The sequence below is a fragment of the Polypterus senegalus genome, chromosome 7 (genome assembly GCF_016835505.1).
Source record: "Polypterus senegalus isolate Bchr_013 chromosome 7, ASM1683550v1, whole genome shotgun sequence".
NCBI lineage: Eukaryota > Metazoa > Chordata > Cladistia > Polypteriformes > Polypteridae > Polypterus > Polypterus senegalus.
In genome coordinates this window covers 192105430-192119215 of record NC_053160.1, presented here as the reverse complement: position 1 = coordinate 192119215, position 13786 = coordinate 192105430, and the positions used below count along the sequence as shown (strand labels likewise).

At 50.9% G+C, this 13786-nt stretch overlaps 1 protein-coding gene across 4 annotated transcripts in view; it reads right to left on the bottom strand.

Moving 5' to 3' along the window:
* rap1gds1 (RAP1, GTP-GDP dissociation stimulator 1) overlaps positions 1–13786 on the bottom strand; it is a 65272-nt gene that overhangs the window by 9836 nt on the left and 41650 nt on the right. For 2 of the 4 annotated variants that reach the window (XM_039759823.1, XM_039759824.1), the window contains exons 4-5: positions 5108–5233; positions 1730–1876 (exon numbers count right to left, since the gene is read on the bottom strand). The exons of 1 other annotated variant lie outside the window; for it this stretch is intronic. In XM_039759823.1, the coding sequence (XP_039615757.1) occupies positions 1730–1876; positions 5108–5233 (273 nt within the window). The remainder of the gene's footprint in view (positions 1–1729; positions 1877–5107; positions 5234–13786) is intronic. One more of the 4 variants, XM_039759825.1, reaches the window with a different exon arrangement.

Here is a 13786-nt window from a genome sequence, read left to right as displayed (position 1 = left end):
CCAAGGTGGGACACTCGGTGGACTCCAATGGCCTTTTTATTTCCTATCATCTTTTCCTCTTTTGAACGCCATGTGGTGCTGGTCGAGTGCGCCAGCTGTTGGAATGAACGCAGCAGTGCACTTTAGCGACTCGCAGCACAAGCTTTACGAACGGCCCCAATAAGCCACGGCTGGCCAACGGGGTTCTCAAACGCGGACTGAGCCCAATCAATTGATCAATCAATACAGAGTCCTCTTTAATGGACCTCCTTGGGGGCACCTTGTGCGATTCACTGACGTCAAAGCCCACCCAGGGGACGCCCCTCGCCGCGCTGCCGTTAACACGGCGCCCACCCGTAGCCCTGCTGGGACCCTCGGCAGCGACGCCTTCACACTCCTCTCCATGTCGGTTTGGGGGTCCCAGCCGTCAACGATAGAAACACAGAAACTCAGGAGGGGCTTCTCGAGGACCCCATTCTACAAAACGCTACCATCGGTTAACGGGACAAACCCACGATGTGCTCGATTCATGGCGGTGCCACATTCACAGGTTACATTATTAATCAGGAGATGAAATCGGCAGAGGGGCTCAGGCAGCAAAAGCAGCAAGCAGGGGTCCGTAATCAGCAGCCCAAAAATCACCAGAGCGGCCTGCTGCCACCCTAAACGGGCATCAGCCCGGGATGTGACACGCGACAACTTCCTGTCATGTGATGGGCCAAAAATGTTGCAACCCTTGGGAAGAGTGACATCATCAAACATTCTTGGCACACAAGAGTAACGTAAAGCAAAGGTGCCAACTCCGCTGCCCCAAGTGGCCAGTCCTGGTAGCTGCAGCTCATCCCCCTTGTCCTTTTACAGGCCTGTGGTGGCACCCTGATGGCTGACGCGCCCCTTCATGATGTGAAAGTCGTCTCAGTGGCCCCCTGAATCTCACGGCTCTCATCAAACCTTCACCCTTATCTTGTGTTGCCCACCCAGCGGGCAGATCTCGATTTTCCTTACCCATCTTCAGTCAGGCCTATGCCATCGGATTGGCTAACTGCGCCACAGAGATGACATCACAGCCTGCACGTCCGATTTTCTCACGCATTGTGACATCGGGAGTTCACAGTTGACCACTCACTTGTGCCGCCTGCGCCAACGTCCTTCACAAAAGAAAAGGTGAAGCCTTTCTGAAAGCAAAAAAAATTCAGACTACAGCAAACAATCGGGGGGTCTGAAGAGAGCTGAAGGCCACTGCGGTGGGCCCCGTGTGGCAGACACTCCTGGGGTGACACGATGGGCCCTTAACTGAAGGCCTGCCATGGTGTCCGAGGGCACTTTGTGTGACGCCTCGTGTCCTGTAGTGGTGGCACTTGCAGGTTCCTCTTTGCGTTCTCGGTCGCCGGTCATTTATTTTCACAACAGACGAGAATGGCAGATTAGTGAAGCCTCACCCGCCGCAGCCACAGGTACCCAACGTAAAGACACGTATGGGGGGCACTTGAAATGACAAAAGCGCCAACGTCAGACCACCTCGTGGAGGAAACAAGAAGATGGCGTCACCCTCGGCAGGGAGAGAAGAGGAGGACAGAAGAGAGAGTTAGGCAGCTCGTGACCCGCCGGGGGGCCGCATCGTCCACACAAAGCTGGCCCTGTAGTGGGCTCGGCTCGGCTCGGCCCGGCCCCGCGGTGACAATGCAGCAAGCACAGAAAGGCCGACTTGACTTTGCGGTGAATTCGTCGACTGGGTCAGAGTGTTAATTACCATCGTCATGGCTATAGTTCATCAGCATGCCACAAAAGACCGTCAGGAGCCTCTGATTGGCCGGCTCAGTGTTTTGGAATAGCGAGCTTACGAGGTCAGCTACTATCTGCGCACCGCCCGCCTGGTCAACCGCACTCCTGCCCTCATCTGCAAGAAACAGAAAGTCAAAGTAAAATAAAACACAAACTCAAATGAAATAAAGAAATGACCTGCAATGAGAACGAGAAACAGCAGGGCGCCCAGAGTGTGCCAGCCCCCCACCCGCTGCCCCCCACACACCCTGAAAGCTGGCCTGTCACAGCACGAATGCGGCCACCGGGTGGGACGTTGGGATGACCCTGAAAACAGACAGACAGACAGACAGATTCGGACTCGATGCCCGCCACATGCCACCAATGCACCTTCTGAAGCAGCTCTGGGCGCCAGCCCAAGACCTGGCACACTCACTCACACATACTCATCCACACAAGGACTCGGTGCAGAGGGTCAGTCCAGACGTTACTGTGGTACCTCACATTGGTGTGGCACACGTATGTATATATGTGACTACCACCTACAGTGTAATGGGCAGGTCACCGAGGGGCACTGGCTCGTCTTTTTGTGTGCGACACCCTGGGGCATTTGGGGTCTTAATCTGGCCCCGACACCAGACTTCAAATTATTGAGTCACGCAGGAAATCGACTTTAAAGGGCCACCAAAATTTCAACAGACGGTGAACGCCGTTGCTACGGTTCACTCAGCTGACTCTCACGAGCGGCTTCTTCCCATGGTGCCTTGCAACACTTGTGGTGGGTAAACCACCAAGCACTCCGGGGGCTTTGGGTTCATTCAAATCGTTTTCGTGGTTGTGACCAATCGTGTACATCACGAGCCCACCAATGAGCTACGGCCGCGTGATGCGTTTGCTGAATTGATGCGCGTGTCCCATGAGCCTCCTCCTGTTTATTCTGCGTTATTATTATTTATTTATTTATTTATTCATTCCGTTGTTGGCGTCTCTGGGCCAGGGGTTTCTTTCTGTTCCCCTCTCCCATTTGGGATTCAGAGGCCTTGAGCCCGTTTGGAGTTTTTAGGCCCTTTTTGGATTCAGGGCTCCGAATCTTAACATCGTGCTGAATGACACCTAAGCAGACAGACGGCCGGACAGACAGACAGACAGACGACCAGACGGCCACCATCACTTCGTGCCGAAGTCAGAAACAAATTCGTGAGAAACGATGGATGGAAACTGGGCTGCCACTCCTTTTAATCCGTTACAATGCGAGGCCTGAAATGGTGGCACTCCTCGATTTCCGTTCTCCAAACTTTAAACGCTGAAGGTGACAAGAGGCCATCTGAGCTCTGAAACACTGGGGGTCAGCCCCCCCACTGCCGTATGAAACATTCTGTGATGGAGCAGACCATGCAAACCGACTCTTCAAGACACGTGACGGACCACCCAAAATGTCAGCACACCCCACCGTGGCCAACGTGTAGCGCGTGTGCAGCCCTTTAAATGGGAGGTCTGGCGTGGGGACACAGCGCTCGACTCCTCGATGTCACCACTCGTCACTGAAATCAACTTGAAGAAGGAGCTCCACGGGATTCGATATTCAGCGAGTTGTGTTCGGTCGTCACCATCGGTGGTCCACGGTGAGGCAGGCGTGAAACATCACCCACTGAGGCCGCGCTCTGACCGGGACCGCCGATCACCCAAACCTCCTCATCATCATCTAGAATTCGGACCCTCCATCAGACGTCTCGGATGGGTTGGGTTGTGCTTGCCAGCCGACGAGAAAGAGGTGACGGGACTGAAGTGTCTAAAATCACAACAGGATTAGCGCAGCAGAACACGGGATTTACGTTAAAATGAGTGCAACACGAGCATGGGGGGCACACGGGGGGCACACTGGGAGACTCGTGGAGGGTGAATTTCACATCAGCGTCACACAGAGAACCACATGAAGTAAGTGACCCAGTGTTAGACGAGGACCTCGGGGACCTTCACATCTCAACTCGACGTCATTTTAGAGTCATTGGGTTTTGTTGGGACCAACGGCTGGCGCTCACTGCACTTTGACGGGGTCAGAGAAAAGGGTGACACAGTCAATGAATGACAGTGGGGTCACGGCCACCGTGCCACTAGACGTCCCACCACTTCAGGATCCTTCAGTGTATAAAGAGCAGGTCGGCCTTCATTGTGTCGTCAACTCCCACCGAGGATGGACCCTCTCAAGAACCTCCCGGAGTCCCATCGTGGCACCCCGAGTCTTTGGTGGGTTCTCTCCTGCCCAGTGACGGTGCCCATGTTAAGGAGAGCTGTGTCTGAATGTCTTTTCACCCCCAACATCTACCGACTGGGTGGGTGGAATCTGGGAGGTCGAGTTTGGCTTTCTGACCCTGACTAGTTGAATTAGACCCCCAGTTGGGGGCACGTGAATTTGGGGTAAGCAGCCCCCTGAGAGGTTATGTCTGAGGGTCAGTGGGCCAACTCACGTCTGGCAGCAGTTTGAGAGATTGGCCATCGACTGGTGTTGCCCGCCGTCTGAATCTGCGTGTTCACCTCCTGATCCACAGATGACATCTGCTTGCCTTGCTGCCGTCCCTTTGTCCCCTCAGTCTCCCTGAAACTCTGGCCAGTTCCTTCTTAATCAACGCGTGTAAGACGCCCGATTCAAACTCGATTCGGTGGTCTTGAACCCCACGATTCTCATCACGGTATTTGTATGTTTGCCTTAAAACAAAACGACATTCTGACAAAGTTGTTCTGTGACGCCATTTGGTTTTCTGTGGCACTGCCACTTTGAGATGAGGGCACATACTGTTGGTAGCCACACTGTGCCCCGTGGGTATGAAGCTCAGCTCACAGATGCCCGGTGCCCCGCTTGTGTTCTTTGGTACAAACCCCAGTGACGTGGTAAATATTCTACGGTGCCCTGTGTGGGGACGGCGCGCTCGTCCTCTTCTTCATCATGGTGAACGCACCTTTACATCACCAAGAGGAGCGCAGCCCAAGTTAGCCCCGCTCTGCGGACATCTTCACGAGTCTGGGCGCCATGTCACCGTGGGCACATCAGAGTGGGCACAGGATGAGAGCCCTTCAAGGCGCGGCGGTGAAGTCATTTGCTGTCACCTCCTTTATTTACGATGACATCTAGAGTTCTATAAAGTCTTGGGCTGAAATCTTTAAACCCCCTCACTGGTCTGACTGGTCCCCACACCCACACCCGCACACACACATACCCGCACCCACACACGCTCGATGTGATCGCTTCGCCTCGGTTTCAGCGTCAAACTGCAAGTGTGAGGGCACAGGGAGGGTCAAACGAGTCGGCGCACAGACAAGACAAATGGGGGGCGAGAGCCGGCGGGGTCCTGCCGAGCCCCCCGTTACTTACGGCTATCGTAACAGATGTTCCCCAGGGCGCGGCCCGTCTGAAGCAGGACCTCCTGGTCTTTGCAGTGGAGGAGCTGCACTAGCGGAGGAATCAGTCCGGCGTCCACACAAGGGCTGCGCATGAACTCTGAAAAGAGCAGAGGCATCTCGTTAGAACGGCACGCCAAAGGTTTAACGGGCGCCCCCTCATCATCATCACCGAGAAGAGAAAGCAGGCCTGAGTCAATAACCTACCATAAGCAATGGCAGAGACGGGCACAGGCTTCTGCCTCCTCATCCTCTCAAATGCCAGCTGCAATGAGGGGAAACGCACAGGAGCAGCTCAGAAATGACACGTGCAGGGCCGTCTGCCACAAAGACCGGGTACGCCACATCCTGGCACGCTTTTACAACATTATGGCTCATTTTTTAGAGTTGCTCAGCTGCTAAGGTTTAAGAGCCCTCGCCAGCACAATCGGCCCATCACGAGTTACTTCTAACAAATGAGCCACTACCCGATTCATCAGTGCCACGGAGGAGCTGGCATAAAGGAACAGCACAAAGAAGAAGACACGAGGAACCAAATCGTGCTGCCCTCTGGGCCAAGTCCCCTTCAGCAGGTGGGGTGCAGCTCAGTGGCACTCAGTATGAGCCTCCTAGCCCTGCCACCGAGCCTTCACTCCAGGGCAGCCCACCACAGCAGCTCCGGCCGCACGGCTCCTCTGGTGCCCACTTTCTGGAGGGCGGGCCACCGCTGGGTCACCCTGCTCTGTTGTCCAATCAGGGAGATCCTGCCAGGTGTGCACTGCAAGTGTGTGACACGCTAACAAAAGAAAAAATAGTGACGTCTGACTGTTGAAAAATAACCAAACCCCACGTGTCCTTGTGGACCCCCACATCCTTTTAAGGGGTAAACATAAAGTGACAACTGCCATCTCCTGCTACTGACCTTCCAGTGCCATCCCTCAGCCGATTTCAGATGGCTGCCAGGCTTCCAAACCCAAATAGACGAACACAGATTACAAAGTCCACCCATTGAAGCCCAGTCACCTACCTGTGCCAGGTGCAGACAAGACGACACCTGAGAGGAAAGATGTGGAGCTGCCAGGGGGCACTGAAGGAGGTGAAGGGCATCAGCTTAAGAGGGGCCACGACTGAAGTGTTGAAAATCACGACGACATCACAAGACGCCATCGATTAATTCAACACGAGCTCCTGCACGAGGGCCGGGGGCACACCTGGGCACGCGACTCATTCTGCTAGGACCAAGGGGGGCGCGTACTGTACTGAGGGCAGAGGTTTGGGGACCATCAGCTGACCTCTTCTTGCTAAAATGCCTTCTTATGTTATGGAGGCCTGCGCAGTACATGTGTGCCATGAACCAGAACTCATCAGCTCGCTGTGTCCAGATTGTCCTGTCACATTGTCATAGCCACCTGTCACAAGTGCCAGGTAAGTCAGGTGACCAAACATTAGTGCCATGTCAGTCTGATGGACAGTAAAGTCATTGTGTGGAATCTCCCAGGATCCACAGCAAAAAGCTAAGCTGGCATTACAGGTCAGTGTCACGTGGTTAGGGTTTTAGCACACGTCACATTTAACATCACTGTGTCACTTTTACTTTGTCCCAGGGTTTTGTGGAGGCTCTGAGGTTAAGGGTCAGCGCTGGTAGCTGGGAGGTTGCCAGTTCAAATTCCGCTCAGACTCCACTGGGCCCACCAGTGGGGCGGAGCCTGTGCTCTGACCCCCCCAAAGACAATCAGGGATTAATGAAGTCTAGCAAATCATTTTGGGCACTTGAGGAGTTGGCTTGTGATTTGCTCCTGGCCACCCGTTTTACAAGCCACACCCTTTTCATTTGTTTTGCTCCGCCCCCGGCCATTACTCCTCCTCCTATGTGGCTCAGGCCCCTCCTGTCAGTGTCTGTTGCTGCCTATCATTAATCCTGCTGTAGTCAGGTGACGAGCAGGCTAGTGGGAGCCCACCTGAGGGTCTTTGCTGCAGTGCTGTGCACAGACCTCCAGTTTAAAGCTGACCTCGCCCGATTCTGGACGCCTCTGCCTACGATTGGTTGCCTTTGTGCCTTTTGGATACCCGTTGTGGGACTACAGATTTGTGTAATAAAACACTTGTTTAGTTTACACTTAGCTGTGCCCACTTTGTTGTTGGCTCACTGGATTCCAGCTTCACTGGGCAGCCTGCCGTGGCGTACCCAGAGAGCCGGGCTTGTTCGCCAGGATGCTCAGTACATGAAGGCTGTGTGGCAGGCGCTTCCATTTGTATGGGCACATCCGGGTGGCGCTTACCGTACCTCACAGTGCGTTTCTTTATGGTGGCTGTCACATTGTTTATTGTTACTTGAGCTGCTGCTACTTTGTGACAGGAAGTCATCATGTGTGTGACATCGCAGGCCTAAAATGGCGCCAAGCCATCTGTCGTGTCCAAGTTTCTGGATTTGACTGAAAAGCTTTCTGTGTTATCAGGGGCCGAGATTCTGGTACGCGTTTTCACCCGAGTTCTGCTTTATGGTTAGGACTTTGGCATTTCAATTTTTAGCCTTTCACTCATTTCTTTTGGGGTTTACGAGTTTCCCCCTCATCTCCTGCTGTGCCCACTTATCCTCTGAGCCTGCTGTTTCCATCCATCTTGGCAGAACAATCAACACCCATGACAGTAAAGTGGTGTCCTTCTCCCTGTTTGTGGCACCTCTTGTTGGGTTGTCTCTCCCTTTTGGGTTCAGAGACCCTCACCTCTGGGCAGGCCTCCGGAAACCTCTAGTTGGGGGCACAACAAAGTGCCCAAGGGGCAATGACAAGGATGAAGTGAACTGAAAGTGACGCACAGAGGACACCCGTCAACATGGGAATCTTTCAGGCCCTTAAGGGCTGCCAGCTAAAGCCGTGCGGCTCAAACTGGCACCAGGCCCACCAGGCACTTGCCATCCAGGGCTCTCATTTTCTTCCACATACGCCAATTAGATCCTGTTACATTTCCATGGCAACGGGGTAACCTAAAAAGCAACTCAAACATCTCATCTCATTTCCGTCTGTTAGGAGACGAGAGGAAATCAACAGGCGTTCGAGTGGAGCTCCGGCGAGTGCCCAGCAAGCTCAGGTCCATTCTGAATGTCCTCCTCGTGTGACGCGTCTGCCGCCGTCCCAGTCGCACACACACTTCAAACTGAAAGGCGCAGTACCAGAGGCCACTGCCGACGTCTAGGACTACAGATAAGGGTGTCACCTAAAGGCCACGTCACATCGGAGCCTTCATACACGTAATCTTAGTGGCATCGGAGGCAGTTGGCAGCGCGCGGCGGTCTAACGGGACTGACCCAGAAGTACAATGCAGAGACCACAGCAGCGGGGTAGAAGGACCCTCACAAACACAAGAGAAGCTCGTCTGTCTGACGTCTCAGGTTTTATCGCCACAGCAGAACGGAGAAAAGAAAAAAGGCAGATCTAGGCCGGGGCACGAGACCTGACAAAGGTGAACCTTAAGAGCTCTCAGACCGGAAAGACCACCTGGGTGCCCCCCAGACTGGGCTTATTTGCGAGTTTCCTCACAGGTGCCGAGCTGCTGAAGGCCACACAGCCCAGCATTGTCATTACTTATCATCTGGCAGGGGGCTCACACCATTCGAGCACAGGCAGGTGAAGCGACTCGCTCGGGGTCACACAGTGGACCCCCAACCTCAGTCCAAAGCCACACTTGTCAGGCGGGGGGCTGAACTTTGCGTTTTGCGCATTCTGTGCCGTCTTAAAGGTGATGTGGAGGCAGCAGGCAGGCGGCTCTTTGCCATTTATTTGTTCTATCGACGTGCCAGCACTTAACCACCTGCCTTACTTTCCACAAAACCAGATATGAACAACTTATTGAGCCTACCATGATGCATGGCACAACTGACGCCACCTCCAGTTTAATCTCCACTCGCTCTCTCGTTAATGACCTTTCCATGAAGAAGTGAACAGCACAATCAATCCTCGGCGTCACACATCGTTAGCCACTTCCTGCTTGGGTAACGTTTCTCTCCTACTTTCAAACGCTACGCTGCGCCCTTCTGCGTTGTCAAAGGCTGCAGTGCTCGACTCGTTTGGCGGAGGTAAAGTGAAGCAAATGGCGAAGAGCCGCGGTCCAGGAGAAGTTTGGACCCTCGTGTGCCTTTTCTGTTAGATCTCATAATCGAAGGCGTTACAATCAAAGGGTTGAAACGTCCAAACTTCAAAGACGTCAATGGACACGACGCCCGTGACGTCACTCCTGATACACACACCCACTGCCAGGCCCGAGTTGTGTGTACTAATCAAATCACTGCATTTATAACTCTAACAGACGGCGCATGCAATGAACCCTAATAAAGGCTGTGTAGTGTACCACCTGTTGGAAAGGAAACCTCACCAAACGCCAACATTAACACCGAATATGCAGAGCAGAGTCCCACTGCCAGATGGAAAGAAACGGGCTCAGGATATACAGAAGAACATCGCAAACCCACCGGAGCCCACCGAGCGCCTGCTGGCGGGGCGTCGCCCTCGGAGACCAGCATGGCCACTTATCTGTGTTCTTCATTTACACTTCTTGTTCATTTCATAAAACGAGAGCAGAAGAGAACAGAAGACCGGAATGTTGACAGTTGTCAAATGACGCTGCACTCCCTTCCTCTCCCTTTTGATTTCCTGGTTAACTTTGTTATTTTAGTTCTAAAGTCATTCGGTCATCAACACCGACTGATGGCCATTCAGATTCATTTTACTCATTTGCTTCTTTTGAACACCCTGATTATTTAAATTCACTCATTGGATTAATTCACTTGGTTTCATTTACCTTCATAAAATAAACAAAACCTTCTCAGAAAATGAAAATGAATGAATCACAAACGACTTCAATATTAAGAGAACTCAAACGATATATAAACCCACTGGTAATTCGTATCGTATTGTTCATTAACCTCTCAGGAAACAGAACAACACAGCGAAAGAATCAAATTCAAATAAGACCCTCGAGTCTGAGAATCACAAGTGAACGTGAATCGTGCGACTCGCTCTCGGGTGACGGCTCAGCTCGTAAAAACAAATGAGCGACAATCGGGCGACGTACTTGTGAGTAACGACTCACGGTGTTCGTGAAGCCTACGGCGAGAATCGTGCGACTTCTTCACGGATCAAATGAACGAGGATCGTGTGACTCGCTCTCGGGTGACGGCTCAGCTCAACGACCCCTCTTGGTGCGCCCCTCGAGCTGTAAGCGTGTCTGTTAACACCCGTCAGGAGTTCGAGCGATATTTTAATGAGGCGTCCACTAACTTCTTGAATGTGCAGCACGCGATTCTGTTCACATACAGTCATATGAAGAAGTCTGGGAAGCCATCTTAATTCTTTGGGTTTTTGTTTCTCATTGGCTGAACTTCCTGTTAATATCTGACATGCCTTATGGACACAGTAGGATTTCAGCAGTGACATGAAGTTTATTGGATTAACAGAAAATGTGAAATATGCATCATAACAAAATTAGACAGGTGGGCACCCCAACAGAGATATGACATCAATACTTAGCTGAGCCTCCTTTTGCTCCTTTGAGCCTCTCTATGGCGTTATTTCAGTGCCACTATTCTGAGCGCACGTAAAAAAAGATTGCAAGTGCAAGTGTTGCATTTTGAAGAGAAATTTATTTTGGCGTACAAAAGCTGAATTTGAGTGAACAAAATTCATTGCTGCGTGCAAAAAATGTATTTCAGTGTTTGCGCTTATCCATATACACACACACAATAGCACCCCTCTCGCTCAGTTTTTTATTTGGCTTGCTCACAATGTGTGCTTGCGCTCACAACATTCTCTGCTGCAAGCGCTCAACTCTCTGTACACCGTTATAAGTGTGCCACAAAACCAACCAATCACAGACTTGGTTTCAAAAATTCTGATTGGCTCTTACGGTCTCCAATCAGCTCGCTAGCTGCTGCATTCCGGAAACAGTCCGAAATGTAGCTAAATCCAGCTAAACTCAATTAAACCCCAATTTGCGGATAATATCTTTAATTATTTTATTTTAAAATATATTATTTGTTAAGACTATCGTTGGTGTAGTATAATGTAGTTGCATTATACAACCATGCCAACTGACTCTCCAAATTATATTTGAGTAGCTCTCTTTTATGTCGTCGAATACTGAACAGCAGCTGATTGAAAACTGTAAGAGCCAATCAGAATTTTTGAAACCAAGTCTGTGATTGGTTGGTTGTGTGGCACACTTATAACGGTGTACAGAGAGTTGAGCCGCAGCAGAGAATGTTGTGAGCTAGCAACACATTGCGAGCAAGCGCAAATGAAAAAACTGAGCGAGAGGGGGTGCTATTGTGTGTGTGTATATGGATAAGCGCAAACACTGAAATACATTTTTTGCACGCAGCAATGAATTTTGTTCACTCAAATTCAGCTTTTGTACGCTCAAAATAAATTTCTCTTCAAAATGCAACACTTGCACTTGCAATCTTTTTACGTGTGCTCAGAATAGTGGCACTGAAATAACGCCATACCTCTCGACGCTGTCCTCCTGTAGCCTGTGATGAGGGTCTGGACTCTGATGTTGGTATTTCAGACCCCATTCTTCATTACAGAATCTCTCCAGTTCAGTTCAATTTGATGGACAGCCTGCTTCAGATCATCCCATTGATTGTCGATGATATTCAAGTCAGGGGACTGTGCCGGCCATTCCAGGACATTGGACTTCTTCCTCTGCATGAATGCCATTGTGTTTTGGGTCATTGACTTGTTGGAAAATCCAACCCCTGCTTAAGTAACTTCAACTTTGTGACTGATGCTTGAAGATTATCCTGAAGAATTGTTGATATTGGGTTGAATTCATCAGACCTCGACTTTAACAAGGGCCTCAGTCCCTGAACTGGCCACACAGCCCCACAGCATGATGGGACCTCCACCAAATGTGACAGGAGGTAGCAGGTGTTTTTCTTGTTCTTCTTCCGCCATGCAAAGCTCTTTTTGTTCTGACCAAATAACTCCATTTTGTCTCATCAGTCCAAAGCACTTTGTTCTTAATGAATCTGACTTGTCTAAATGAGCATTTGATACAACAAGCGACTCTGTTTGTGGTGTGAGTGCAGAAAGGGCTTCTCTCTCATCACCCTGCCATACAGATGTGCTGAATTGTAGAACGATGTACAGATACACCATCTGCAGTGAGATGTTCCTGCAGGTCTTTGGAGGTGATCTGTGGTTGTCTGTCACCATTCTCACAATCCTGCCTCTTCATATGCCACTCCTGTATTTTTCTTGGCCTGCCAGACCTGCTGTGTTGGTTTAACAGCAACTGTGCCTGTGGCCTTCCATTTCCTGATTCCATTCCTTACAGTTGAAACTGACAGTTTAAACCTCTCAGATGGCTTTTTGTAACCTTCACCTAAACCAGGAGACTCAACAATCTCTGTTTTCAGATCTTTGGAGAGTTGCTTTGAGGATCCCATGCTGTCTGTCACTCTTCAGAGGAGAGTCAAAGGGAAGGAAGCACAACTTGTAACTGACCACCTTAAATACCTTTGACCACTCGTGATTGGACACTCCGGTCTATGAAGTTCAAGGCTTGACGAGCTCATCATACCAGGTAATCAGCACTGAGCAGTGACAGACATTCAAATCAGCACAATGACAGGGGGGCACACATTTGATTTAATTTCATGACTAAATACTGCGTCACTAGAAATCTTTTGTTCATGAAACACCGCAGTACTCGTAGAAAATGACAGACACACCACTGATATCTTTACTGTTGAAAGGAGAGTCCGTTATTCTGCAGGCTGAGAGGGGGTCCTAAACTTTTTCACACGACTGTATTCGGTTTACTGTTACTGGACTGAACAACGGCAACAGTGTAACGTCAGTGTGCTGTCACTTTATGGTGCTTGTGTGACGAACGAGCAAATGAATGATCGACGACAGAGTTCTCGATCCCCGAAGGCGATTTACTTCACGTCTGCGCCTCTCAGCTCCTGGCGATCTCCGCTTCCGATGAATCGATTCTGGCGTCTCACCGAGTGGAGTCGTTCAAAGAGAACACGCGCACCTTTCACGAAGTGCCCATCACCGTCAACAGCAACGTTGCTGGAATGACTAGAACTTCCATGGAGTAATCAAGAGCGTAGCCAGGGAACAGGAGGAGGATTTGTCAACCATCAAAATAAAGAAAGCAAAAAGGCCAAAAGCAGGACGCCAGCCAGAAAGCAAAGTAAAGCAACAAAACGTTCTGATAAGAGAAAAATTCCTCTCCCTAACTTTGAGAGGTCTAACGCTCGGGTGTGTGACGCCGCCATCTTAAATAGGGAGGGCCTGGTGACATACCATGTGACTTGCGTGGCATGTGACCAGCAGCAGCACACAATATGGCTGCTGGCCACGCAGAGAGATCCACAGGGTGGAGGATTTCCATTCAACGCCCAGAACACACAGTGGTCACAATACACGTTATAGGTACCGCATCAGAAAATCACGTCAAGCTGGCGCTTCTTGGACCAGCACTGCGTCTTGAACTGCAGTCGTATCCACGTCCATTTGGACCTGCAGAGTGCAGTCAAGTCCTCTTTGCCCTGTTTACACCTCAACACTGGCAAAGGCGTGATGGGCACCGATTACCCACACAAAACACAAGCTCTACACACGTAAACAGAGAACAAGGTCTTCGCTCCCCGAGAACGCTCACA